Below are 26,835 nucleotides of genomic sequence, written 5' to 3'. Positions count from 1 at the left end.
TAGTGCACTAATATGAAGAGTCATGCAGACTGCAGCTCTCTGTGCCCGAGCTGTCATTTTCATCAGTGTCTCACACCCACCTGTGAGCGAGAGACAAAGAAGGAGAATCACAGGGGGGTGGTTTCTCGCTGACAGGTAGGCACGGGGAGAAAAAGAAAGAGGACGTATATATAGAGGAGGCTGGGGGCTCATGCTGAGAAAGGGTCTCTGTAACACAGCAATCTTACCTAGAATCTCAGATTCTAGCAGAACAAGGACATTGTCATTCTCATTCCTCTCTCGCACTCTTTTTCTCTCCTCCCTCTTTAGCACCTGCTTGTGCGGTTTGTCCCCGTCACTACTGCAACAAAAGCTGGACATATGCTTTACTTCTCTCACACTCCTCTCTGATCTGTATTTCTTTTTGGGGTTTTTTGGGATAGCCGCCACATCATACCATGTGTTTAGTATTCCGCGGTGGGTTGTATATAGGGGACAGAATCAATTCCAAATTACTCTGGCTCTCAAGAACGGACAGTCCCGTCCACAAGGAGAAAAGATGATTAATGATGATAGTATTCATTATAGAAGCTGAAGTGTTCGCACACCCAGATGGGCTGTGTGTGCGTTAATGGTCCTGCAGTGAAGAGGTTTGCTGTTTGCCGCCGTGTACTTATAATTGAGCGTTTCCACACATTTAGCAGGACGGTGTGCAAATCACCTGTAATTACCACCTACAGCTCCACATCGAACGTGCACATTCATACGTGCTTTTTATAAACACGTGCATATAAAAATGTACTCCGTCTGCAGTTGCACTTTGGGACGGTTCTGCAGAATATGCAGTTAAGGTGTCCAGGACGAGGGCTCAACTGACCGAAGGACTTTGGAAACTCTTGGCGTCATAACGTATCCAGCGAGCGGAACCATCCAGTGAATCGGGCTTTAATGACGCAGGACGAACCGCATGTGCCAACACTTTTAACATATGCTGCTTCCTGTAATTAAATTAGACTCATAAGCTTTCCTTATAAATGCAATATTTTATTTACAGTTTGCTGCGGCGCCCGAATCTTGTACATATGCTGCTGTTTGACGCAAAAAACAGGACACGCACACACACAGCTGCAGTCGAATGCTCCCAGCCCAACTTTGCTGATGACTGTAGTTATTCTGAGGGGCCGTGTCCTCTATATGTATTGCTGTTATTACATTATAAGTGTGCGTGTGTCCTACCTAGACAGCATTTCTAGTAACTTTGAACGAATAAGCATGCCTAGGATGCCCAAACTTGCTGCGTTGGTATACAGCTCACTAGGTCTTGTCATCCACAGTGCTTACTGACTAAGCGATGAGCAAACCCCCACATTCTAACACATACAGTACATGGTGTGCGACACGCTCTTTAAACGATCAGTAGTCATTCATTTCTGCATAATGTCTTTAGGGCTTTCAGACTCAGTGGCTGAGGGTAGTACAACACTGCCACCTAGTGTGTGTGTACAAGTTTAAATATGTGCCTATATGCCTCTGTGTACAGTATACACGTGTGTATGTTGCATGATGAATTCGAGGAAACAGGAATGCTCAGACCATCTGCTGCACATTAGAAAGAGACCTCCGGTCCAATTCAATTAACATCCACAGTCAAGCCCTCTGATTGGACTTAAAGAGAGAGAGAGAGATAGATGGGAAGAGAGATAAAGGCAATACTGCCCTGCATTAAAGGGGTCATATGACATGGCTAAAACGTATATTATCGTTTGTTTTAGATGTAATGCAATGTGTATACACGATTTAAGGTTCAAAAACGCTGTATTTTCCACATACAATGCATGGTTGTATCTCCTCTTTGCCCCGCCTCTCTGAAACGCGCAGATTTTTTACAAAGCTCATCGCTCTGAAAAGCAAGGTGTGCTATGATTGGCCAGTTCACCAGTGCGTAGTGATTGGTCGAATACTGCAAGCGTGTGACGGAAATGTAACGCCTCTTACCATATTTGGAACATCAGGTTCCAAAGCAATTGTACTGACAGGTACGCCCACCTTACTTGCGTATACATTTGGGCAGTCTTTGTCAAATCATACCACGAACTGACGTAGATTTGTGGGGGTGTGGTTACACGAGGCATTTCAGGCAGGTCTGGGTGAGCATTCGCTTTTAGATAGAATGCATCTTTTGTTCCGACACTTTAATTTTTGCAATTTTACGTGTCTAATACATGCATGGGCAACTTAAAACACACCAAAGACACATAAAAACACGTGTTCGCACCATATGACCCCTTTAAATATGAGTTTTAGTATTCTCGGATGAACTCTCTGTCTAACGGTGGAGCGAATGGAGAAGTCATTGATAACATGCGCACACAAGAGTCATTGAGAGAGGTTATTGAATTGTGTTCATTATGAAAAATAGAGAGAGTATTTTATTGATTTACACAGGGCAGGGCTGGAGGGCCACTCTTCTGCAGATTTATCCCTATTCAAAGACACCCGAACAAGCTAATCTAGAGTCGTGGTCGAAATCGTGTACTGTGGCAGTTTGTAATGTATTTTATTAAGTGCTTATCGACCGTAGATGCAGTGTGTATGATTAGTACAGTATATGTGTGTAGTATGAATTCATACCACATCTGCTGTGTTTGCTTTGGCATGTGACCCATAAATGTTCATTGACCTGTGAAGAACAACAACAACCACAAAAATAATTTAATCAGGTACCAAATGGAACAATTTTATTCCTGTATCACTTACACTTTAAAAAGCCAAACAGCCTTTTTATTTCACTTCTTGAGTGTTCCGGCTTCTCAGCTTTGGTGGGTTCATGAGATAGAAAGTGTCCACTCGATGCACACTTGAGCTACTGTTTTTTTAATACTGAGGATTCAGGCAGATCTCTTATTTTGACGATTGATTTTATCATACTAGTAGGGAAGTAGGCATGTCGTTGGAAGTACGTGAAAATGAAACAGATTGAAAGATATGTGTAAGAATGCTTGAAACCAAACAGTTCTTGGCCACCATTGACTACCATAGTAGGAAAAATGATAATGCTAGTCAAAAGTGCCCCAGACCTGTTTGCTGTCTTACATTCTTCAAAATATTTTGTTTGTGTTCAATAGAACTAAGAAATTTATAAAGCAATTTTTCCTACTGTGGTAGTCAATGGGGTCCAAGAACTGTTTGGTTATAAGCATTCTTCCAAATATCATTCTCTCTGTTTCTCCTCGTGTTTTCCCGCTCGGACTTCATTCCCCACGATCCTCCACACTCCCTCACCTGTTTCGTGTCTGTAATCATCACACATGCCTGTCATCTGCCTCATCATGGACTTGTATATATTCACTTCATGGCTCCCCTTCATGGTCTAGTCTCAATTGTAATGTGAATGTTATGTTTCTTTGTCTGACTTACACAAACTACGAATTAAAAGTGTTTGCCTGTGGATCTACTCAAGTAAATCGAGTCCTCCAAGCGGTTGGCTCCGAATTCTGCGTCGGGATGGCTGATGGGGACTTGAGCGATGGTCGTCCAGTACCAGTTGTTAGCGGTGGGTTCGTTCCACCTCATCCCGGATTCACGCCTCACTCCTCCACAACCCAATGCTCCCCGGAGAATATGGAAGGCCAGAAGGGTCAAAACTCCCCCAACCTTCTGGACTTTCTCCCAAGCTACCCGGCCCCTCAGTTTGCGAGATCCCAAGAGTCACTGCCCCCGAGCTCAACCTGGTAGACCGGCTGTTGCTACTGGACTTCTCCGAGTCTCCAGAGCCCGCTGGCCAGCCGCCAGAGCCCGCTACCCAGCCGCCAGAGCCCGCTGCCCAGCCGCCAGAGTTCCCCCTGGATTCCGCTCCAGAGTTCCCCCTGAATTCCGCTCCAGAGTTCCCCCTGGATTCCGCTCCAGAGTTCCCCCTGGATTCCGCTCCAGAGTTCCCCCTGGATTCCGCTCCAGAGTTTCCCCTGGATTCCGCTCCAGAGTTCCCCCTGGATTCCGCTCCAGAGCTCCTCGAGGACCCCGCCTGTGTGGTTTCCCCTGGCTCCTCCTCCGTGGTTGCCCCTGGCTCCTCATGTATGGCGGCCCCAGACTCTACCGCGGTGGCCGTCATGGCCTTGGCGCTGGCTTGCGCCTGGGCGGCCACCACATCCCTGTACTTTCCCCAAGTAAATTTTTTTTGGGGGGGGCAGGGTCAAGTTGAAGTGGCCTTCCCGGCTTTCCCCAACGTCACGGCTACGACGGCCGTTTTCCCAGATCTTCGTCTCCCAGCTCCAACGTCACGGCCACGGCGGCCGTTCCCAGTTCTTCATCTCCCAGCTCCAACGTCACGGCCACAACGACCGACCCAAGCTCCTCGTGTCCTCACCCCAGCGTCACGGCCATGATGGCCTCCCGAGCGGCCGGCGCCCTCCAGGCCTCCCGAGCGGCCGGCGCCCTCCAGGCCTTTTGAACGGTCGACACACCCATGGCCTCTCTAATGTCCGGTGCCGGGAGTACCATCCTGGAGGCTGCCGTCTTGTCCAGGTTGTCCATGTTCCCCCATCAGTCTCCAGGACGCCCACCCCCCTCCCGAAGTTGTTACATCATAGGCGCGAGGACCTGGCAACTCCATCCCCGCGCAGGCTGGCTCATATGGGAGTGGTTCGACCAGGCGCAGGTGGACCTGTTTGCCTCCCTGAACTCCACCCATTGCCCACTTTGGTACTCCCTGACCGAGGGACCCTTCGGCACGGATGCCTTAGCACACAGCTTGCCGCGGGACAAGCGGAAGTGCGCCTTCCCCCCAGTGAGCCTCCTTGCACAGGTCCTGTGCAAGGTCAGGGAAGAGGGACATCAAGTACTGCTAGTTGTGCCTTACTGGCCCAACCAGACTTGATTCTCAGACCTGGTGGCTCTAATGACAGTTCCCCCTGGCCGCTTCCCCTGACGAAGAGCCTTCTACCGCAGGGGAAGGGCATGGTGTGGCACCCCAAACCAGGCATCTGGAATTTCCATGTCTGGCCCCTGGACGGGACGAGGAGACCTTGAGTGGCTTGCCGCCGGCAGTCAGAGAGACCGTCCTGCTGGCTAGAGCCCCCGCCACTAGGCGTTTATACGCTTATAAGTGGCATCTCTTCTCGTCCTGGCGTTCTTCCCGCGGGGAGAACCCACGGAATTGCCCGATCGGGTCAGTTTGGCCTTCTTACAAGAGAGACTCGAGAGTAACCTCTCCCCATCCACATTGAATATTGTATGTAGCCGCTATTGCCGCTAATCACGATCTCGTGGAGGGTGAGTCTCTCGGCCAACATGACCTGGTCACCAGGTTCTTTAGGGGTGCGAGAAGGGTGTATCCATATCCGTACCCTCTTGGGACCTTAATGTGGTCTTACAGGGCCTTGGTACGGCCCCTTTCGAGCCCGTCAGAGACGCCAGTCTTCCTCATCGTATGATGAAGACGGCACTCTTGATGGCACTCGCTTCTATCAAGAGAGTGGAGGGCCTCCAGGAAGTTTTTGTGTCCCATGGGTGCCTAGAATTTGGGCTCGGTCGTTCTTACGTTATCCTGAGTACGCTACTTGGACCGCACGCAGAACTTAGAAGCTCTGGGCAGCCCCTTTTTTTCTGTTATGGGACAGCACCAGGGGAGGGCTGTCTCCAAACAGAGATTGGTGCACTGGATTGTGGATGCCATCACTTTGGCATACCAGTCCCAAGTTGCCCGTGCACTCCACTCGGAGTATGGCCTCCTTGTGGGCACTGTCTCAGGGCGCCTCTCTGGCAGACATATGTAGTGCTTCTTTGTAGTGTAGTGTACTTCTTTCAGAGCTATGCCCAGTACCTTCGCGAGGTTTTACAACATCCGCGTGGAACCAGTGCGGGTCTTACACGCTACCGGCATGTAAGGTCGACAACTGGGTTGGGCATACGCCTGCGAAAGCGCCTTCTCCCCTCTCCAGGTGAGTCTAGTGCGCTATTTAGCCTCCCTACTTCCCCCTTAGGGTGACGTACAGGCATTCCATCCATCACTAAGCTGGCAATTATGGTAACAAACCAGGCAGAGTGGTTTGTTGGAACCAAGTCCAGTACTGGTAGAGTCGTCCCTGCTCAGGTGGACCCCTATACTAGGACTGTTGCCACATACGTAGTGACTCCCCTGCAGGGTCGTCCCGTATGTTGAATTCCTCACTCCTGATCCCCCTTTCGTTGAGCCTGTGACCTCCCCTCCGGTGGTTTACTCCACCTGGGTTCTGTCCCCCCATTCGGGTTGACACAAATTCTCACATGTTGTTCTCCCCTATGGTGAGACCATGTTGGTGTCTCCACATCCTCATCCTCACCTTGTGGTAGAATGTGGCCTCCGTAACATACTCTTCAATGAGGAGAGCAGTGTTTCCCCAGTGTTCTTACGGCGCCAGGCGGCATCTCGCTATAGAGACGAACGCCACCACCCGTGATGGCCGTCGGTACAAGCTTCTCAGTATGCTACTAGTGATGATCCCACTGGAAGATTACGTCTCGCAGTAGCGCTCACTTGTGACTCGCTAGTCCAGTCAGTGTCGCTCTGCTTGAGGTTGTGATACGGCTCAGCGCCGTGGCGTGTAAAGATAGGTCCCCAGTCTGTCTCGCAACACAACGTCAAGAGACCGACTGAAGGGGAACGTCTCGGTTACGACTGTAACCTCCGTTCCCTGATGGAGGGAACGAGACGTTGTGTCTTCATGCCACAACGCTTCGCCGACCCGCTGCAGCATCCGGGAGATGTCTCTCAGGTTCCTCAGCCCAAAGGGTGAGTGAATGACCGCCGCCGCCTCCCTTTTATACCCGTATGCACGTGTCGGGGACTGGCGTGCGTGTGCCTCAACACCGAGACGTTTTCACTTAATGCCATCACTTCAGACACACGAAAATATATAATCAAATATAACACAACACGCCAAAATTAAACCTAAAATACACTGCAATAATACAACTTTTAGAATGAAATGTTTTATGAATTAAACAAGGTGAAAGACTACGCACCTTTGACTTGTTTGAGCTCCTTCCTTCGAGATGCACGCTTCTTCTCACTTCTAAAACACAACAAAACACAAAACATTGAATACGTTGTACGTTTTTGTTGATAAATTTGGTTAAAAATTCCTATTTATTTAGTGCCAGGTACCTCAGGTGAAGCTTGCCTCTGCTGCCTCCCGCAACCTGCGAAATCACTCAAGCTGGCACATCGCATTGAATCAAATAAATGGTCGGTAATCCAGATCCTTCCGCGTATGAAATCATGGAATTTAAAATCTATTAAAAAAAATTGTGATGCTCTTATGCATTTATTACCAAAATTAGGACAGCCTATATTCAGGTTAAGTTGATTAAATCTTAAAAATAATGGTTATATTAAATTGTTGTGGGAACCATTTCTCTTTCACTTCCGTAATGCTGTATTATCATATACTATTGGCTGGATTTGGCTTTATTAGTCCATTCAACTTTAGCCACTCTTAATGTTGACTGAATTAGAAAATACTGTAACTCTTCATTTAATGTTTTTAAAAAATATTTTTGCAGGCTTAATATAACACGTTGTCTCAACTAAGAATATTAGTTCAAACTGAGATATTTTTGCTCTTCCAACGTTTTATTAATTGACGTTCTTACAGTGTTCATTAAAATGAAATAGCAACCCATTTTTTAGTTTTTAAAATAATTTGCTTTCCCCACCCACGTCCCTGACTAATATATGTGTAAAACTAAACAGTAGGATCTCAAAACCATAATTAACTGGCAAAGTTCTTAATAGTCACAAAATATTTTACTGTTGAATTAATTTTGGGTAACACTTTTGTTAACGTTAGTTAAAGGGATAGTTCACCCAAAAATGAAATTTCTTGTCTTAAATTGCTTCAAACCTTTTTTTTTATTTTCCATTGAACACAAAAGAAGATATTTGTAAGAATGTTTGTAACCAAACAGTTCTGGGGCACTATTGACTACTATAACTGCTATGGTAGTCACTGGTGCCCTAGAACTCTTTGCTTTCATACATTCTTCAAAATATCTTTGTGTATTTAACAGAACAAAGAAATGTATACAGATTTGAAACAACTTGTGGGTGAGTAAATGATGACAGAAATTTATTTTTTGGTGAACTGTTCCTTTAATACATTGGCACGAACTAACAATAAACAATACTTCTACAGCATTTATTAATCTTCATATTCATTTTAGCAATTAATACATTTTTACAATCAAAAGCTGTCAGTGTTAAAAGTAGTCAGTGCACCATGAACTAACATGAATAATTGTATACAATTTGCATTAACTAATATTATTACACGGCTCGTTGTAATGCTTGATTCTGATCGGCCAGTCGCGACATTTGCAGATTGGTTTTTCCCCGATAATAACCTCTCAAAAAAAACTTTTTTGCTCATTATTAGTAGCAGTTAATGCATTTACTAATGTTAACTAATGTACATTATTGAAAAGTGTAACCTAATTAGGTCAAAACAAATCATCAGGCACCCCAGCATTTGCCCTCAATGTTTGCTCTCCTGTTTAATGAGAGGGCTTGACTTGTGTGCTATATTGGTTTAATAGTTTAAAGTGAGGATTCTTCCTCATGTCAAACCTGGAATGTTATTTGGTTTTGATTAAATCAAGAGCACCGGAAACAAAACTGCACGCTTGCATAAGACGAAACATCACTTTAAGTGCACTTGGAGACATTCCTGCATATTCACTTTTGCATCCAGCTCATGTTGGAGCTAGATTTGTGTAACTATACTAACCAAATGCAAGGGTCTGGTCCTCATAGCAACTTTAATTTACCATACTCAGGCTCTTCATTTAGACAATGGTTATGTAAAGCAACCAACCAAATAGGTATTGTAGCCCACATTTCATAATCATATTTGACATAATCAAAAAAGGCTAACACTTTAGTATAGGGACCAATTCTCATAAGTTGCTTATTAGCATGCATATTATTAGAATATTGGCTGTTTTTTAGTACTTATGAAGCACATATTCTGCATGACCATATTCTAAATCCCTAATCCTACCCAATACCTAAACCTAACAACTATAATACTAACTATTAATAATAAGCACCAAATTAGGAGTTTATTGAGGCAAAAGTTGTAGTTAATGGTTTGTTAATAGTGAGAATTGGACCTTAAAATAAAGTGTGACCCCAAAAAAGAGGTAAATACTATGTAATATATGTACACATAAGCTGTACAACTTAAAAATTATTGTATAAAAACTATACAAAATCTCATTAAAAGTAGTCTCAACTTTAAGGATGAGAACTTGTTAATTTAATAATGATAAATGAAACATACACCAAATTGCGAAGATTAAATGAATCATTATCAAACTCAATTTATTCATTCAAACAGAAAAATAGAAAATAGTATTTTTTTGGATTTGCAAGTAGACTTTGGAACTGTTACACAATCAAATTACAGCCTGGCCAATATATCGGTCAGTAGACATCACCGTACATCTTGTCATGTGTAGAGACACACCCATGTAATCCTGTCGCAGTTTTCATTCCTTGCTCTCACCTGCTACTCCTCTGAGAACAGAGCCTGCAGTGAACACGTGCACACGCACACACACACATACACACATACTGCGGTTAGATGATGTGATGAGAGTGATGAATATGACAGATCATGAGCTGCAGTAGTGTATGAATCAGAGAGAAAAAAAGAACGAGAGGAAGAAAATATGGTACCACTCCATCCTGCACCTTGCCAACTGCAAATGTGCATGTGTGAATCAGAATGAGAAAATGAGAGAGCACAGGAGATTTGAGCATACCGTCTGGGTGGAATATGTGCTCACTTATAGTAGAGGTGATCATTTCCAGCCATTCTGTGTGTGTGTGTGTGTGCGCGTGTGTGTGTGTGTGTGTGTGTGTGTGTGCGTGTGTGTGTGCGTGTGTGTGTGCGTGCGTGTGTGCGTGCGTGCGTGCGTGCGTGCGTGCGTGCGTGCGTGCGTGCGTGCGTGCGTGCGTGCGTGCGTGGTGCGTGTGTGTGTGTGTGTGAGAGAGAGAGAGAGAGAGCGAGAGAGAGAGAGCGAGAGAGAGACAATCTGTTGGCTTTTCTGTTGGTTTTGGTTTGTTTCTGTTTTTTAAGCTTTCTTTAATGATCGGGATTTAAAACTTTCTCAGGAGATGATCTTGGCAGTAGAACCCAAAGCCATTGCTCTTTTTCTCTTCTCATGGGCTATTTAATCTGATTAATATAACACTGTGCTCTGCCAAAAAAAAGGAAATTCTGTTCTATTTAACATAGTTTATTCACTCTCTAATTTACTTTTATGGTGAAGGCAAAACACCCATTTTTTGTCAATTTTGTAGATTTAACCATTGTTTTATTATAGCTCTGGTTTTAATTCTAATAGTCTGTATTAAAGTAGTGATACGTCAAACATTGACAGCAATGCCCTGCAGGGTGACTTGAGACGTCACTATGTGTGTTCATGTGTGTGTTGCGAAAGAGTACGACGTGTCACGTGAGCGAGGTCAAGAATGTTGTGAAGCTAATACAAAGTCCCCATCGTGATAGAAAAACTGACGTGTGTGTGCTTATTGAGATGATCTTGTTCAGGAAATACTCATGATATTGGAACTATGATTTCAGCTACACAGGCGGAGACGCACATCTTTCCCCATAAGCGCTCTCAGACGTTCCTCATTACGGCTGTTTGTGTAAAAGTCCTTCATTCCTCGGGCTGTAGTTCAGTGATGTGTGTAGAATGCTGTATGTCCGTCATGTTGCCTAAACTCAAAAACAGACAGATTATTCCTCTGTGTGTAGCGGTAGATGCCGCAGATGAGAGATTGTGCCTTTTTCATGCTGTCGCTCTGGAGGTCAGGTGGCCCGCGACTGTCACTCACCCTCTCTCGTTCCCTCTGTAATTCCCCTTTCCTCCATTCCTCATTTCAAAGCCTCTGTTCCTGCCTCTCTTCCGCTCATTTTTCACCTTTTTCTCTTTTTTTTTCACTGATGCAATAAAACGAATACTTGTTCCTACCCATAAACCTCCTTCTCCTCTGCCCAGAGTGTGAAGATGCAGTTTTAAGTCCCTCTCTCTCTCTCTCTCTCTCTCGCTCACTCTCTCTCATTTTATTTTATCAAGCACTCATGTCCTTCACAAACCAAATTGACATTGCTGTCCTGGAGGTCCACATTGTGGGTTATGTTTGTGTCTTTATGAGTGTGTGTGTGTGTGTGTGTGTGTGTGTGTGTGTGTGTGTGTGTGTGTGTGTGTGTGTGTGTGTGTGGGTGTGTGTGTGCGTGTGCGTGTGCGTGTGCGCGCAACACGATACTCCATGTACATGCACACACTCTGCATGCAGGAGCATCGGTTAGAGCTTGGGGAGATGGAGAGGCAGAGACAAACAGCGATAGATGACACACACCTGCGGCTTCAATCTGAAAAATCAAAAGAGATGCGAGTGTGTGTGCCTTTGCACTTGGGTGTGTGTTCGCGTAAATATAATTGAGTGTGTGTGTATGCGTACGTCAGGTGCCGGCAGCCACCGTTCGTCCCCGCAGTGAGGCTATAGCTCCACCGTTGGCATGGAGACGGCTGCGGCAGCGCGTGAGGCTGCTGCCATGGTAACACAGTATGCCAAGGAGGAGGGGGTCAAGAGCCACTGCTGTTCACTTTGTCCTCTCTTTTGTTTGCTTCATTTTTCCAGCTGTGTGTGTGTGTGTGTGTGTGTGTGTGTGTGTGTGTGTGTGTGTGTGTGTGTGTGTGTGAGTGTGTGTGTGTGTGTGTGTGTGTGTGTGTGTGTGTGTGTGTGTGTGTGTGTGTGTGTGTGTGTGTGTGTGTGTGTGTGTGTGTGTTCAGGTTTGGCTATACTTGTAAGGGTCTCATTTTTAAAATGAACTTTTTTATAGTTTGAAAGGCTCATAAATTGTATTATTTGTTTAAAATAATGTCAACAGGTTCTGTAACTGTTACTGTCGGTTTAGGAGGAGGATCTGGTAAATAATGTTAGTGTGAAAACCACATCCTTATTAATATGGGTGTGTATGTGTGAGGCAAATTAATAATGAAGTTTGAGCTATTCAAATGACCCTCATTTATTTTCTTTTTTATTCCTTCTGTTACAAACGTGTTGTTTGTGTGTACACAGGGGAACAGAGGAAGTGTTCCAAGCTCTGGAGGATAACCAGGTGACCCTGTCTGTAATGAAAGCATCCCGTTTTGTCAAAGCATTTGAAAGGGAAGTTGACCACTGGGAACGCTGTCTGTCTCTTGTGCTGGAAGTCATTGAAATGATCCTCACTGTACAACGACAGTGGATGTATCTGGAGGTGAACACACAAACACATACACCATACATCATTTACATGGTCTGTAAACGAACACACACTTCCTACAGTTTTACACAGTACATTATTCACCCAAAATGCTCGTCTTTTGCTTTGAAAGGTCTTGGTTACATTATCCAGGCATATATCCACACACACACACACACATCCTCAAAAACTCTCTAAACACTTCTGGCCATCCATGGATTTTCTTTAATAAACACAACCCATAATACCACACATCTGATCAGAGAGGTCAGAGGTTTAGCAACTATGTGCTGTATGCCACTATGTGATGTTCAAACACACCGTGAGAGCTTAGCATCGCACACATTTGCACTGCTGAGATCGGAGTCACACATCTGTTTTCTTGTTGCTGATGAGGAGAGTAAACAGTGGCTGTCAGACTGGATTTCCTGTGTGTACAAGTGTTTGTAAACACACCTGTGATGGCTCCAAACAAAGCACCAAACTGTTTTATCTTTCCTTCTGTTTTTTATGTCTTTCAGAACATATTTCAGGCAGAGGACATCCGTAAGCAGTTGCCTCGTGAGACGGCCGAATTTGATGATGTCAACTCCAGTTGGAAGAAGATCATGGAGCGCCTCAATAAGGACAGAAACGCTTTGACAGGAACACACCACCCAGGTAATGAAGAGATGGTGCTGGATTTTACCATCTTCAAGTGTTCTGACCAAGTCTTCATTGAAGCTGGTCGGTTCTCACTCAGTAGCCATATCTTGAGAAAATGTGTCCTGGTTATATTTCACTCCCAAGTCAAAAGAATAAAAAAGTTCAAAAGTTATTTTAAAAGGAAAATTGTTTTGTTTTGCATTGTGAATATATTTTTAAGTTTAAGCATAAATGTAGCAGTTTTTCCTGAGATTTTTTTTGCAATGCTGTATATAGTAATTATTTTCCAATATTTTTTACATGAAATCTTTTCCTTTAAAGTGGACATAACACACCTGGTTTCTACCAATCTCATGTTAATCTTGAGTACATATAAAGCAGGGGTTCTCAACCTTTTTAATCCCAAGGCCCTCCATTGTTCTCAGCAATATTCAAAGGTCCCCCTCCAGCTTACAAAAACTCATAATTGTGACCCTGGATCACAAAACCAGTCTTAAGTAGCACGGGAACATTTGTAGTAATAGCCAAAAATACACTGTATGGGTCAAAATGATCATTTTTTCTTTTATGCCAAAAATCATGAGGATATTAAGTAAAGATCATGTTCCATGAAGATATTTTGTAAATTCCCTACCGTAAATATATCAAAACCTTATTATTGTGAGTAATATGCTATGCTAAGGAAGGACTTCATTTGGACAACTTTAAAGGTGATTTTCTCAATATTTCGATTTTTTTTGTACCGTCAGATTCCAGATTTTTATCTCGGCCAAATATCGTGTTAGCCTAACAAACCATGCATCGTTGGAAAGCTTATTTATTCAGCCCCTTGAGACTAGTTTTGTTGTCCAGGGTCACAATTTCTACCCAATAAAGTATAAGTAATAAGAAATATCTTTTTTGGTTTTTCAAAGGTATTTTAATGCTTATTTTGTGCTCATAATTTTTAATTATTAGTTATTCTGAGACCCCCCTGGAAGTCAGCCAGGGTCACCTTGTGGGCCACGCCAGCCTCCCCACCGTGTTGAGAACTACTGCTGTAGAGTATTATTGCATCCTTCATATCTCCGAAGAGATGAATCAGATCCATAAAAGACAAATACAGCCGTACGCTTCTTTCTGAAAACACTCACGCTCCTGGAGGCGTGAAGTGGAAGGAGCTAAAGCATGAGCACACAATACATCATCATCGCCTTATCCCTGGATAACTTTCAATTCACTATACGCTCACATTGTTTACATTATCTGCACTTACTCGCTAATTACCAACAAACACAGACATTTGATGCAGTTTACTCACCGACTTTTATTGCTGGGACTGCTCTCCACCTTTTAGTTTCAATCAATCAGCAAATCAAACTATGCCTTGTTTATAAAAAAAATTCAAATATTTATTCTTTTTGATTTTGAAATGTATTGTCATATGACCCTAACATGTCCTTGGTGGGTTTTATGAGATTCATCCAGTTATTTTCTAGTGACGCAAGTACAACCAAAATCTGCAAAAATGTCCAACAAGCATACAGCATTCAGTAAAATTCAATCACATTTTAATTCGCAGACGAAAAATATTCAAGTAATTTATTTTGATTATTACTTAAGGTGAAATTAGGCTCAAGTTTCAGCTAATGATCATGCACATTGTAGAACATTGAACTCACCAGGCGATGCCTTTACCAATAACACAACCATCTCTTTTAATTGAAAGGTGGGATTTTCTCTCCAACAGCTACCACATTGAGCGTTACGATTTTTTGCATAGATTTTTTTACATGTGGTCTGTCTCTTCCTCCTAATACTGATTTATTTTATTAAAACAATGACTTTTTTAAAGTAGAGTCAATTACACGTCTCTCGTGCTCTCTCTCTTTATTTCAGGTCTTTTAGAAAAGCTCTCAGACATGAACAGTAAGTTAGAGGAGATTCAGAAGTCCCTGGACATGTACCTCGAGACCAAAAGGCAGATCTTTCCCCGATTCTACTTCTTATCTAACGATGACCTGCTGGAGATCCTGGGCCAGTCACGCAATCCTGAAGCTGTGCAGCCGCACCTCAAGAAGTGCTTTGACAACATCAAGAGTCTCTGCATCAACAAGGTGCACACACACGTTCACGTATGTGATTAAATAAATGGCATCAGTTTTAATGCATTATAATCTGTGTAGACTGGGATCAACAGTAATAAGTGGGAAGCCAGTGGAATGCTCTCAGCCGATGGAGAGTTGGTGGACTTCACTCATCCTGTTCTTCTAGAGGGGCCGGTAGAGGTGTGCTTTCTTACATACAGTCCAGAAAAAAATACAATCAACAGAACATTTAGAACTGAAAATATGTGTGAAATATGTGAAATTAAAAACTGAAACCGTAAGTGCTTCTTATATGGTGTTGTTAACTGTACGTTGACATGTACGTTGACTTGAATTATTACTTCTGTAATGAGAAATCTTGTTGGTTGTAACAAACCCCTGAGCCTGCATATTAAACTTTGGCATGGAACTTTTTCACATAGACTTACAATGAAGGAGAGGCTGTGTTGGGCTTTCTTGAGCCAGTTAGCATTCACCCGCAACAACCTGACAACCATCTAACAACCACTCAGAAAACCGCTTTTAAAACCCAACCTTTGCATTGTCAAGCACTATTGATATTTTCTTTAAAATAAAAGAAAAATTTCAAGCACACTCTTAATCGAGCATCTTATGTGTGTGCAGGCGTGGTTGTGTGATGTAGAGCGGACCATGCGCTGGACTCTAAAGGACTGTCTGAAGAACTGTTGCATGGCTCTCAAGAAGATGGCAGGGAAAAGGGGCAAATGGGTGCGAGACTGGCCAGGACAGGTAAGTGTGTGTGATTACGAATGTGTCTATGCCTATATGTGCTTCCAGCAAACCTCTCTTTAAAAAAAATCTCTCTTTTTTTAAAGATGTTGATCACTACTAGTCAAATCCAGTGGACTACAGATGTCACCAGAGCTCTTGTGACCAACAAAGAGACAACGGATAAATCTGCTCTCAAATCACTCAAAAAGAAGCAGGTGAGAGGAAGTTAACAGTCAAAGAGTATTAATTCAAGGTTGCTCATTCAAGCACCAGAATAATTCTGCCGCCAATTGTGCGGCCATGAATCCAAACCACTTCAGGCCTCACCATGCTTTTCTGCATTAGAAACAAATTGATCTGGAATGAAAATTCTGTCATTTACTCAGCCTCTTGTCATTTCAAAGCTTTATGACTTTCTTTGTTCCGCTGAACACAAAAGAAGATATTTTGAAGAAAGTAGGGAACCAAACAGCACTGGCCCCCATTATGGACACAAAACCAATGCAAGTGAATGGGGGCCAGTTAACAACATTCTTTAAAATATCTTCTTTTGTGTTCTGCGGAAGAAAGTCATACAGGTTTGAAATGACAAGATGCTGAGTAAATGATGACAAACTATTTATTTTTGGTTGAACTATCACTTTAAGTTTCCTTACATATGCATTCACAGCTCATGTCTTTGTATTTACACTGGGTGTTTGAAGTGACTGCGGTTGGTTTTAGAAGTTTTGACCGTAAAATTGCTCCTTGACAATTGTTTGCTGTTGTGTAACATGGTGTTGTGGCATGTTGTTTGCTTTTTAAAATGATTGTGTGTGTGGTGTGTTACCCAGGTGTCCATGCTCAATCAGCTCTCTGAAGCCATACGAGGGAATTTATCCAAGATCCTGCGGTTGAAGATAGTCGGCTTGGTCACCGTGGAGGTCCACGCCCGTGATGTCATCAGCAAACTGGCCAAGGCGGGATGCTGTGATGTCAACGCCTTCGACTGGCTCTGCCAACTCCGCCTATACTGGGACAAGGTTAGAGAGAAGTGGATTGAAATACAGATCTGTTAGTATACAGTGTATCAGTATTGAACTACAATCTGTAGAACTGCAATTCCAACATTATGGATGTGACATTTTCAGTCAAAATTTGAAATATTACCAATATATCGATTCATCTGTTTATATTTTACTAAACGCTTAATGATAGAGTCCAAACATCAGAAAAACATCAGTCTATGCACAAGTTTTCTATTTTAAAAAATAAAAAAGGATTTCTCTGAATTCAAATGTGCAAACCAGAAGCAATAATACTCAACAAATGGAGAAGAGATCACATTTCATGGACCACAAAATAGTGATTTTATTTATTTTTTATGTGCACATTTATGAGAAATATGGACTGTTATGGATGTGACAATTAACCTGACAATGGATAACTAAGCTTAAAAAAACACAAAAAAATGCAGATGTCACGGGGTATCTAAACCACCAAATATTGACATCTGACCTGTTTGGTGAAAACCTATGGTACACAGTAGATTTTTTAGTCTTGATATTTGCATGGAACTGCCCAGAAACAGAAAGGGGTTGTGAAAGTCACATCATCACTGTTCTGTATGTGTCTCTGTATGTAGGATGTGGATGATTGCATCATCAAACAGACCAACACGCACTTCCGCTACGGCTACGAGTACCTGGGCAACTCTGGCCGTCTGGTCATCACCCCCCTCACAGACAGGTGACATATCAACAAGATATCAACACATCAGCATTCACAAACCCTTACAGAGGCAAATATCACCCTGGTGTAATTGTGCACCTCTCACTCGCGCTGTAGCAGCTACAAATATAGCCCCCAGCAGAGATATAATCACAGACATGCTCATATTATTATGTGACGTACAAATTATTAGACATATCAATATCCTGTCCCGTGTGCCTGTCAACTCCTGGGTTTGACTGATGTGATCAGCGGTTCATAATGATAATTACAAGTGCTGATGCTGTTATCTGACTTCAGCCGTTACCTGAGTCATTATGAGGAAAAGAGACAGATCGTGTCATTTAAGCGTATCGGTCAGCATCTCGCTGCCCTCATCAGCAGAGCAGTACCTGCCGCGAGATGAACAGAGACGCATTAAGAGGCAGACGTGGATTCCGCTTCAGACGTCTCTGTGATAATATAACAAAAACCTTCTTCTGTGAGATTCCAGCTGGAAAGTGGAGTCAGGAGTCAATGGGAGATTCTCTGCTGTGTGCTTTTGGAGGCAAGAGAAAATCAGCGCAGAATGTGCCTCCAGTGAAATGAAAGGAAGGATGTAATCCGGGTTTATTATGATGAGAGGGTGACATCTTAAACCCACTCAAGGACATGGGCAACAGGCTTAAGCCTGTGTGTGTGCATTCATTTATGGATGCGTGTGCTGTGGAAGGATCGGGTGTGCTTGTGTGTATCTGTGTTTCTAACCAAAATAGATTAAACGTCATCAAATGGTAACAAAGTCTGACAAAAGGTCCTTTGTTATCAAATGGTTAATTTCACAATGCATACAGTACATGGTACATTAGTGACCACAAATGATGTCCGGAGCGGGCATGTTTGTCCAATATTTGCTTTAATGCCCCTCAGGTTCGTTTAAACCATCAAAATATGAGGTGTATGGTGCAAAATGGACTAAACTTGTAAGGAAAAAACAATCTGCAGCATATCAGATGCCGTTACACCACAAGGGCAAAAGCTTTGCTTTATAAATTCCCAACAGACACAACAGACCATACATGTTATATATACTTGATATTTATTTACATCTGTGTATAAAAACAAAAAGAAAGACATTTAATTAAAGGTCATATATGTGTACATATATGTGTGTAAAGTTTTTGTATTTTGTGCAGGTGCTATATGACTCTAACCACAGCGCTGCATCTACATCGGGGTGGTTCTCCTAAAGGTCCCGCTGGCACTGGAAAAACAGAAACAGTGAAAGATCTGGGTAAGGCTCTGGGCATGTATGTGATAGTGGTCAACTGCTCAGAGGGTCTGGACTTCAAATCTATGGGCCGCATGTACTCCGGTCTTGCTCAGGTATCAGATCAGGGCATGTGATAACCATTTATGTATATCTACAATCCATGTTGTTTGAATGTGCACTTTTTTCTTTTTCTAGACGGGTGCATGGGGTTGTTTTGATGAGTTTAACCGTATAAACATTGAGGTGCTGTCCGTGGTGGCCCAGCAGATTCTGTCCATCCTGTCTGCTCTTTCTGCTGGGGTCAACAAATTCATCTTTGAAGGAAAGCAGATCAGTTTAGTATGGTCTTGTGGAATCTTCATCACCATGAACCCAGGTACCGGGATGGGATGTGTTCTTGTTGTGTTTCTTACGTTTCCCTGCAAGACTGTTGAATATCTTGTTGTTATTCTCTGTGTTTGCGGTTCTCAGTCCCTTCCTCTCATATGTATTCTGTGCACTTGTTTTGTAGGCTACGCTGGCCGCACTGAGTTGCCTGATAATCTGAAGTCTATGTTTCGGCCGATCTCTATGGTGGTGCCAGATTCCACCCTCATAGCCGAGATTACTCTCTTTGCAGAGGGTTTTAGTAACTGCAAGGTACACACACACACTTTGATCTCAGCCTCCTTTCTAACTCTTTATATTTCACTAGTTCACACTTACATATAAAGGATATGAAAAGATATGCGTATTTGGCGAGCTGACCGAGGGGAGGGCTCAGAGTCCGGGATTAGGCCTGAGCCCGGGATCCGGCCTCGCGCCCGGGATTAGGCCTGAACCCAGAGCACCCCCCCGGTTGAGACTAAGAGATTGTAAATGTGGAGAAGGGGTGGTGGAGGGATGCTTGGAAACTGTCGAAGAATGGAGGTAAGACTTTGTGTATTTATACCCCGTGTTGGATGGTTACAGAATGAGTATCACCTGTGGTAGATTAGTTTGATTGTCTGACGTGTTCCTCCCAAACTTGGTTAATAAAACTTCATTTAGTGTGAACATTTGAATTCAGTACAAGACTTGACACAGCGTGATTAATGCCAGTTCAATCGTTGCAAACAAAAAAGAAGAGTGTGATTTTCCACTTTTTGACCATTAAAAGAACTCCTTAGAGCATTGTGACGCTAATGATGTTTTTATGTCTGATAAACTTGTTTCATGTGCTGCGCAGCTTTATTGGACATCAAACTACTGCAAGAGCAACTCAAAACCCTATGGGGAGGTCTCAAAGCGCGTTGCATTTCTGATGTCATGGCCAATCGGTCTACACCGCCACATGAAATCAAACACATTTTGTCTTCGTGGGGCACGCAAAAGCGTCACTGAGGAATGAGCAAGTTAAAACTAGGCAGTTACTGTACTGCCTATATTAGTGGTCAAGTTTTGTAACACACTCGCTCGCATTGACATGACTGAGAAGTCCTCCTCAGTCCACAGGTATTAGCCCACGAGCCGGTCAGACCGCTGGCACATCAGATGTTACTTGTGTTATTTTGTATGTTAATGATGGACAGGTTAAATGCTGTCATATGTTGTGCAGTTGTTCATGTCTGTGTTTTGTAATGTTTTCGGTTGAGTAGACGTGCATAATGATCTGTTGGGATTGATTGTCCACTGATTTGCTTTAACTTTATAGTTACAATTTTGTTATATGTATACATTTTATAGGGCCCAATCTACTAAACAGGGCAAAATAGCGCAATTTAAAAAAAATCACAGATGGGAGTGGATATTTCTGTGGGTGATTTACTGACAAGGGGCACATCAAAAACACAGCACAATATCTCATTCCCATAATGACCAACGCAATCTACTGAAAGCAGCGGAAATTAGCACAGGGTTTAAGACATGCTTTTATTGGCGTTAAATAAAGCCGCAAATACCAGTACAATGACAAGCGCAAACCTTAGTAAATCGCATTGCGTGATTCATTTAAATACTCCCATAAAGTTTGCATCTGAAGAGGAAACTCCTACAAATGCCTATGCAATAAGGTCAGTCGCAGAAACAGCAGTCCACGCCTTTTCCTCGCTAATTTTCACTGCGTGTCTGTCTCTGGTAAATACCAATGTTGTAATGTTCGTAACATTTAGTACAGATTCCATTTCAATACAAAAAAAAAACAATGATAAATCAATTGTATGATATTATGTATAATAATAAGACAGAAATATCTGATAATATGTAAAAATAGTAGCAAACGAGTGGTGGGGTGTCATGGGGGTATGCAATGCTGGTGGGCTAAGGAGCACCCACCAGCAGAAACAGAGATCGGCGCCGCTGAAAGAGTGTAAATACCATTCAAAATATAGAAGATATACAGTAGTGTAAATAGGGGAGCAGGATCGGCAAAGAACCTTTGAGACGGGAAGTTCAGTGTATGCAGCTGAATTATGAAGAACTGATGTGAAAAAAGGTGGGAGGGCAGGTTGTTATGGGATATTTGATTCTATTGAAGATGGAGACTCTCATCTCAGTTGGGCAAACACAGATGAACTGACTCCCTCACGCACACACACTAAGACACTCCAGGGGGCTGATCCTGCCATCGGATTACCTCCAACGCACAGCAGGCATGTCGTGTGTGCGCTTATGCACTAGTGTGCGTGCGAGGCACCCGACCAGCTCAACGGCACAACACGTAACGCCAACCATTTCAAAAACAAACTCCACAAACACACACCCCTGCGGTTTACCAAATCCCTCAAGTTTCCACTGGCTGCCTCCACCGTCATCTCCCTGCGAGCACGCTCCAAACGGGAAGCCTCATTTGTTGATGCTGTACACAGGCCCGGCGGGCTGGCAGACATACAGGCACGGGGAATTGGACTCAGAATTACAAATAATGGACTTGAGATTAAGAGAGCTGGGAAAGGAACCAGGACCAGCCCCAGCCAAGCACAGAATGTCAATGGCAGATTTGATTGTCCCCGCATAGTCGGCCCTCTTCCAAACACCGCTCTGCACAGTCAATACAGCAGAATCATCGTGTGCTGCCGAGAGAGAACTATTACCTTCACAAATGAAAGGAAATGGACATATCAATGCTGGGCCATGTCAGAGAGAGGGAGAGAGTATTGCTCTGACGCATTGGAGTGTGCAGGTCTTGGAGTTATGAGCCATAACTGACAGCGAGATGACCGGCCCCTGTGAGCCCATAGTCTGCTCAGCCTAGCGTGACGTTTGCGCGTGTTTCTGCTTGTGGGTTTGCATGAGCGCTGGTGTCTATGTAAGACTTTTGTGGTGGAGAGGGAGCTGACATGGTCACCCTGACTCCCACACTTTGAACATTTTGTAATCAGGGTGATATTAGAAGTTTGTAGCTTTACTACGACCGCACCACTTACAAACTCATTCACATATCACTATAAATGTTGTTTTTAATAAATCACTTATAATCCCGTTTTGATTTATAGACTTGGTCGGCATAGCTGGAAACGCCCACAAAAACGTAATATCCGTTTGTGCCGTGTGGGAAAGCAATCCATTGCAATCAATTGATGTAGACCTCACTAGGCTCTTGATCTTAGCTCTTTGTAATGATTTGTAATACGACTGATTTTTACTTGGTGCAGTGTCGAAAGGTTGCGTATGTGGCGTACTGAATCTCTAATATGTTAAAAAACCCTGATCTGAAGTTTTATATACTGTGGAAAAACCAGAACGGTGTAGTCCCATCCTCCTGCACCGCAACCCAGGGACTTTCTAAAACGTTTAACGTGAAAAAAGCGCTTATTCATTCAGTGATTCTGTGATTTGGTAAATTGTACCCCGAGTTTGGGGAAAGTTTGTGCGACTGATTATTATCTTATTATTATCTTTCATAGAGTTAGTTTTGTAGTTATAACCATAAGAAGGCTAAATCATAAATGATTTAAAGTGGCCAATGTGAAATATAAATGCTTATATGGTTCTTACTTGCAATACTGAACTGTTATTAGATTACAATAACCCTTACACATACTTTTGTCCTCCCCATAGATGTCCATTATAAGGAAGCAGCTTTGTGGCTTAATACCGAAATAACGACCATGTATAACCAAATTATTAAATTAATTTCTTTACCACTGATATCAAACATCAACATAATAACAGAAAATGTTGTGTTCTTAGTTTATCGCTGCCTTGAGCCACGTTAAGCTGTTTCCTTATAATGGACCTCTATGTGGGAAAACGTTGCGAGCTACAGTCAAAACTGTATTCATTTAACATGCTAAGACATACTAGTCTTTTATACCATAGCTTTAATGAACATGAGATAAAAATATAGACTATTGAATGACCCTGGAAACTGATATTACAGTTGTCGCCTAGCTGGAGACTCAATCAGGTAACAAAAAAAGTCGCGAAATGACACCTATGGCCATTATGTTTGGGTTGTTTCTTCAGTCACAGATACTGTACGGAATCTCCGACCCAATACGGACCGGTTTTTCTATGTATCTTGCTCTGTTCAATGGAAAAGGTGATTTTATGTAGACCATACTGGCTAACAGCATGCATTTCCAATGAAGGGGAAAGGACTGTTTTCCCCCAGGCCGCGCCCTCAGCTATGACACGACACCGACCAAGTCAATGGGCTAGTTGCACAAGATGGCGCTGGTGAGCTTTTGCGACACCAGAGTCCACAGATTAATTTCCGGATGTATAACACTATTGAGTTGTTTTGGCTCAAGGAAGTGCTCAACAATGTAAATAGGATCTGTCATATTTCTTATATATTACTTACTTTTTTAAATCTAAAAAACATGCATATTTGCCAGCCAAAAATCCTCCTTTTCCCATACAGTGTTAATATGACCGGAAATTACTTTGCCGACTCTGGCGTCCCAAAAGCTTACCGGCGCCATCTTGTGCAACTAGCGAATTCTATTCTAAATACTATTCTGAATACTGATGGTTACTTGTATGCAGCTCACAAGGTTTTGAAACACAGCCGTAATCTTTCCCTTTATCAATGATCATCAGCTGTCATACAGATACCTCTCACCTGTCATTGCCCGTCTTCTGTTTTTCCTCTGTTTCGTTTTTCTCGAGGTTGTTTATCTATCCCGAACTCTTTTGATTTCTCAACTTCTGTTCACAGAGGAAAAAAATGATGCAATAAATATTATTGAATTTGTACGTTCCCTCCCCCTCACCCCTCCTCTTGAATGTTTCTCTACCTGTCTGCCTGACAGAAAAATGACTGTTATATCTCTTCTCATGGTTTCTAGGTCACGTTTCGTATTTCCATAAAAGATTCTTGCGACGTCACATGAAAACCGTTTAGACACTATTACATTGTCAATATACATGGTTTTGTTGCGCCTCCTTTTCCAAAGAAAATGTTCAAAATATAATAACTTTCAACACCTAGGAAAGCCTTTGACTTTCCCTTTTATGTCACCTACATGGTGTAGGTTGTATGTTAATGCTAACCAATTGGCAAAACCCGTAGCTATTATACAAAAGTTGAATGTTCTGGCCTATGAAAAAAAACTCAAAACTAGCTATGCGGTCCAAAAACATAATTTATTGAAAGTACGCTGTAAAACTGTCAAAGGATAAAAACATGTCTCACTCTACATATTTCTCACTGAATGATGCTTTCACTTGGAAATATGTTACGGAAATTATGTTTAGTGTATAAGTGTTTAAGATATTAAAGTTACCTGATGATCTCTCTTTCAGGTGTTGGCTAAGAAGGTCTTCACTCTGTATTCTCTGGCGGTGCAGCAGTTGTCTAAACAGGACCACTATGACTTCGGTCTGCGAGCTCTCACCTCTCTACTACGCTATGCTGGAAAGAAGCGCAGAGTTTGTCCAGACATCGCCGATGAAGAGGTCTTACACACATGCACACACACAGACAGTTGGTTTTTCTGTACAGGTGTGACCTGTAGCATCCGGTACACACATCTCGAAGACATCCCACTCACATGCACAATATGAATACATATCAGTTTGGTCTGTGTGTATTTCAATGTCTGTGTGCACGTGTGTAGTCAGTGATGAAAACAGCAGTAATACTGACTGAGATGGGTCACTTAGGCATGCTTCTCTGGCTTTAATTAAAAATTGATCAAAGGGGACAAAACCTTAAAAGGGAAGTTGAAAAGGACTCATAAACCCCACATGAGTGCTTGTCGCTCCCATCCCTCTTATCTGAATATGCAAAAGGTGCGCCTTGTTTATTTAAAGGTCTGTTAATGGTATGTGTGTTGAAGTAAATGTCATTCGGAAATGGGAAGGCTACTGCTTTTGATGACAGAAGAGCTGGAGGGGCTGTTTTCTGATGTATCTTCGACCGCTTTTGTGGTTTCTGTCAATTAAGATTGACATTTGGTCAAGCGAAACTGCTCTATATTAGCTTTAAAGATCTACTCCCGCACTGAGCTAATTTAACAATGTTTTTTTTTTTTTCTTTTTTTTCTCTTTCCCTTTGACCTCAGATTCTGCTGATGTCTATGAAAGACATGAACATTGCCAAGCTGACCTCCATCGATCTGCCACTGTTTAATGGGATCATCCAGGATCTTTTCCCTGCTGTGGAGACGCCTACTATTGACTATGGAAAGGTAGTATTGTATGTCCTAGTGTGCATCTGGGCTCATAATAGACTGAATCTGTGTGTATTTGTGTAAAAAGCATATTCTGGTGTTTACCCTCATCCTATTTTGTCAGAGAGCAGCTCTCACACAGGATTCACAGGCTTTCTTTCACTGAAACACCAAATAAAGCTCATGTCATTTGATCTACAAACCCGATTCCAAAAAAGTTGGGACACTGTACAAATTGTGAATAAAAAAGGAATGCAATAATTTACGAATCTCATAAACTTATATTTTATTCACAATAGAATATAGATAACATATCAAATGTTGAAAGTGAGACATTTTGAAATGTCATGCCAAATATTGGCTCATTTTGGATTTCATGAGAGCTACACATTCCAAAAAAGTTGGGACAGGTAGCAATAAGAGGCTGGAAAAGTTAAATGTACATATAAGGAACAGCTGGAGGACCAATTTACATCTTATTAGGTCAATTGCCAACATGATTGGGTATAAAAAGAGCCTCTCAGAGTGGCAGTGTCTCTCAGAAGTCAAGATGGGCAGAGGATCACCAATTCCCCCAATGCTGCGGCGAAAAATAGTGGAGCAATATCAGAAAGGAGTTTCTCAGAGAAAAATTGCAAAGAGTTTGAAGTTATCATCATCTACAGTGCATAATATCATCCAAAGATTCAGAGAATCTGGAACAATCTCTGCGCGTAAGGGTCAAGGCCGGAAAACCATACTGGATGCCCGTGATCTTCGGGCCCTTAGACGGCACTGCATCACATACAGGAATGCTACTGTAATGGAAATCACAACATGGGCTCAGGAATACTTCCAGAAAACATTGTCGGTGAACACAATCCACCGTGCCATTCGCCGTTGCCGGCTAAAACTCTATAGGTCAAAAAAGAAGCCATATCTAAACATGATCCAGAAGCGCAGGCGTTTTCTCTGGGCCAAGGCTCATTTAAAATGGACTGTGGCAAAGTGGAAAACTGTTCTGTGGTCAGACGAATCAAAATTTGAAGTTCTTTTTGGAAAACTGGGACGCCATGTCATCCGGACTAAAGAGGACAAGGACAACCCAAGTTGTTATCAGCGCTCAGTTCAGAAGCCTGCATCTCTGATGGTATGGGGTTGCATGAGTGCGTGTGGCATGGGCAGCTTACACATCTGGAAAGGCACCATCAATGCTGAAAGGTATATCCAAGTTCTAGAACAACATATGCTCCCATCCAGACGTCGTCTCTTTCAGGGAAGACCTTGCATTTTCCAACATGACAATGCCAGACCACATACTGCATCAATTACAACATCATGGCTGCGTAGAAGAAGGATCCGGGTACTGAAATGGCCAGCCTGCAGTCCAGATCTTTCACCCATAGAAAACATTTGGCGCATCATAAAGAGGAAGATGCGACAAAGAAGACCTAAGACAGTCGAGCAACTAGAAGCCTGTATTAGACAAGAATGGGACAACATTCCTATTCCTAAACTTGAGCAACTTGTCTCCTCAGTCCCCAGACGTTTGCAGACTGTTATAAAAAGAAGAGGGG

General features: G+C 42.8%; 1 protein-coding gene across 1 annotated transcript in view; it reads left to right on the top strand.

Annotated features, from left to right (window-relative positions):
- Window positions 1-26,835, top strand: part of dnah2 (dynein, axonemal, heavy chain 2) — a 103,166-nt gene that overhangs the window by 5,796 nt on the left and 70,535 nt on the right. The window contains exons 3-15 of the mRNA XM_057321864.1: window positions 12,110-12,290; window positions 12,797-12,935; window positions 14,799-15,016; window positions 15,086-15,187; window positions 15,632-15,757; window positions 15,844-15,954; window positions 16,573-16,761; window positions 17,364-17,467; window positions 18,625-18,814; window positions 18,897-19,077; window positions 19,213-19,340; window positions 24,411-24,563; window positions 25,172-25,297. Of these exons, the coding sequence (XP_057177847.1) occupies window positions 12,110-12,290; window positions 12,797-12,935; window positions 14,799-15,016; window positions 15,086-15,187; window positions 15,632-15,757; window positions 15,844-15,954; window positions 16,573-16,761; window positions 17,364-17,467; window positions 18,625-18,814; window positions 18,897-19,077; window positions 19,213-19,340; window positions 24,411-24,563; window positions 25,172-25,297 (1,948 nt within the window). The remainder of the gene's footprint in view (window positions 1-12,109; window positions 12,291-12,796; window positions 12,936-14,798; window positions 15,017-15,085; window positions 15,188-15,631; window positions 15,758-15,843; window positions 15,955-16,572; window positions 16,762-17,363; window positions 17,468-18,624; window positions 18,815-18,896; window positions 19,078-19,212; window positions 19,341-24,410; window positions 24,564-25,171; window positions 25,298-26,835) is intronic.

The sequence above is a fragment of the Triplophysa rosa genome, linkage group LG1, assembly GCF_024868665.1.
Source record: "Triplophysa rosa linkage group LG1, Trosa_1v2, whole genome shotgun sequence".
NCBI lineage: Eukaryota > Metazoa > Chordata > Actinopteri > Cypriniformes > Nemacheilidae > Triplophysa > Triplophysa rosa.
This window is presented reverse-complemented; position numbering and strand designations above follow the sequence as displayed.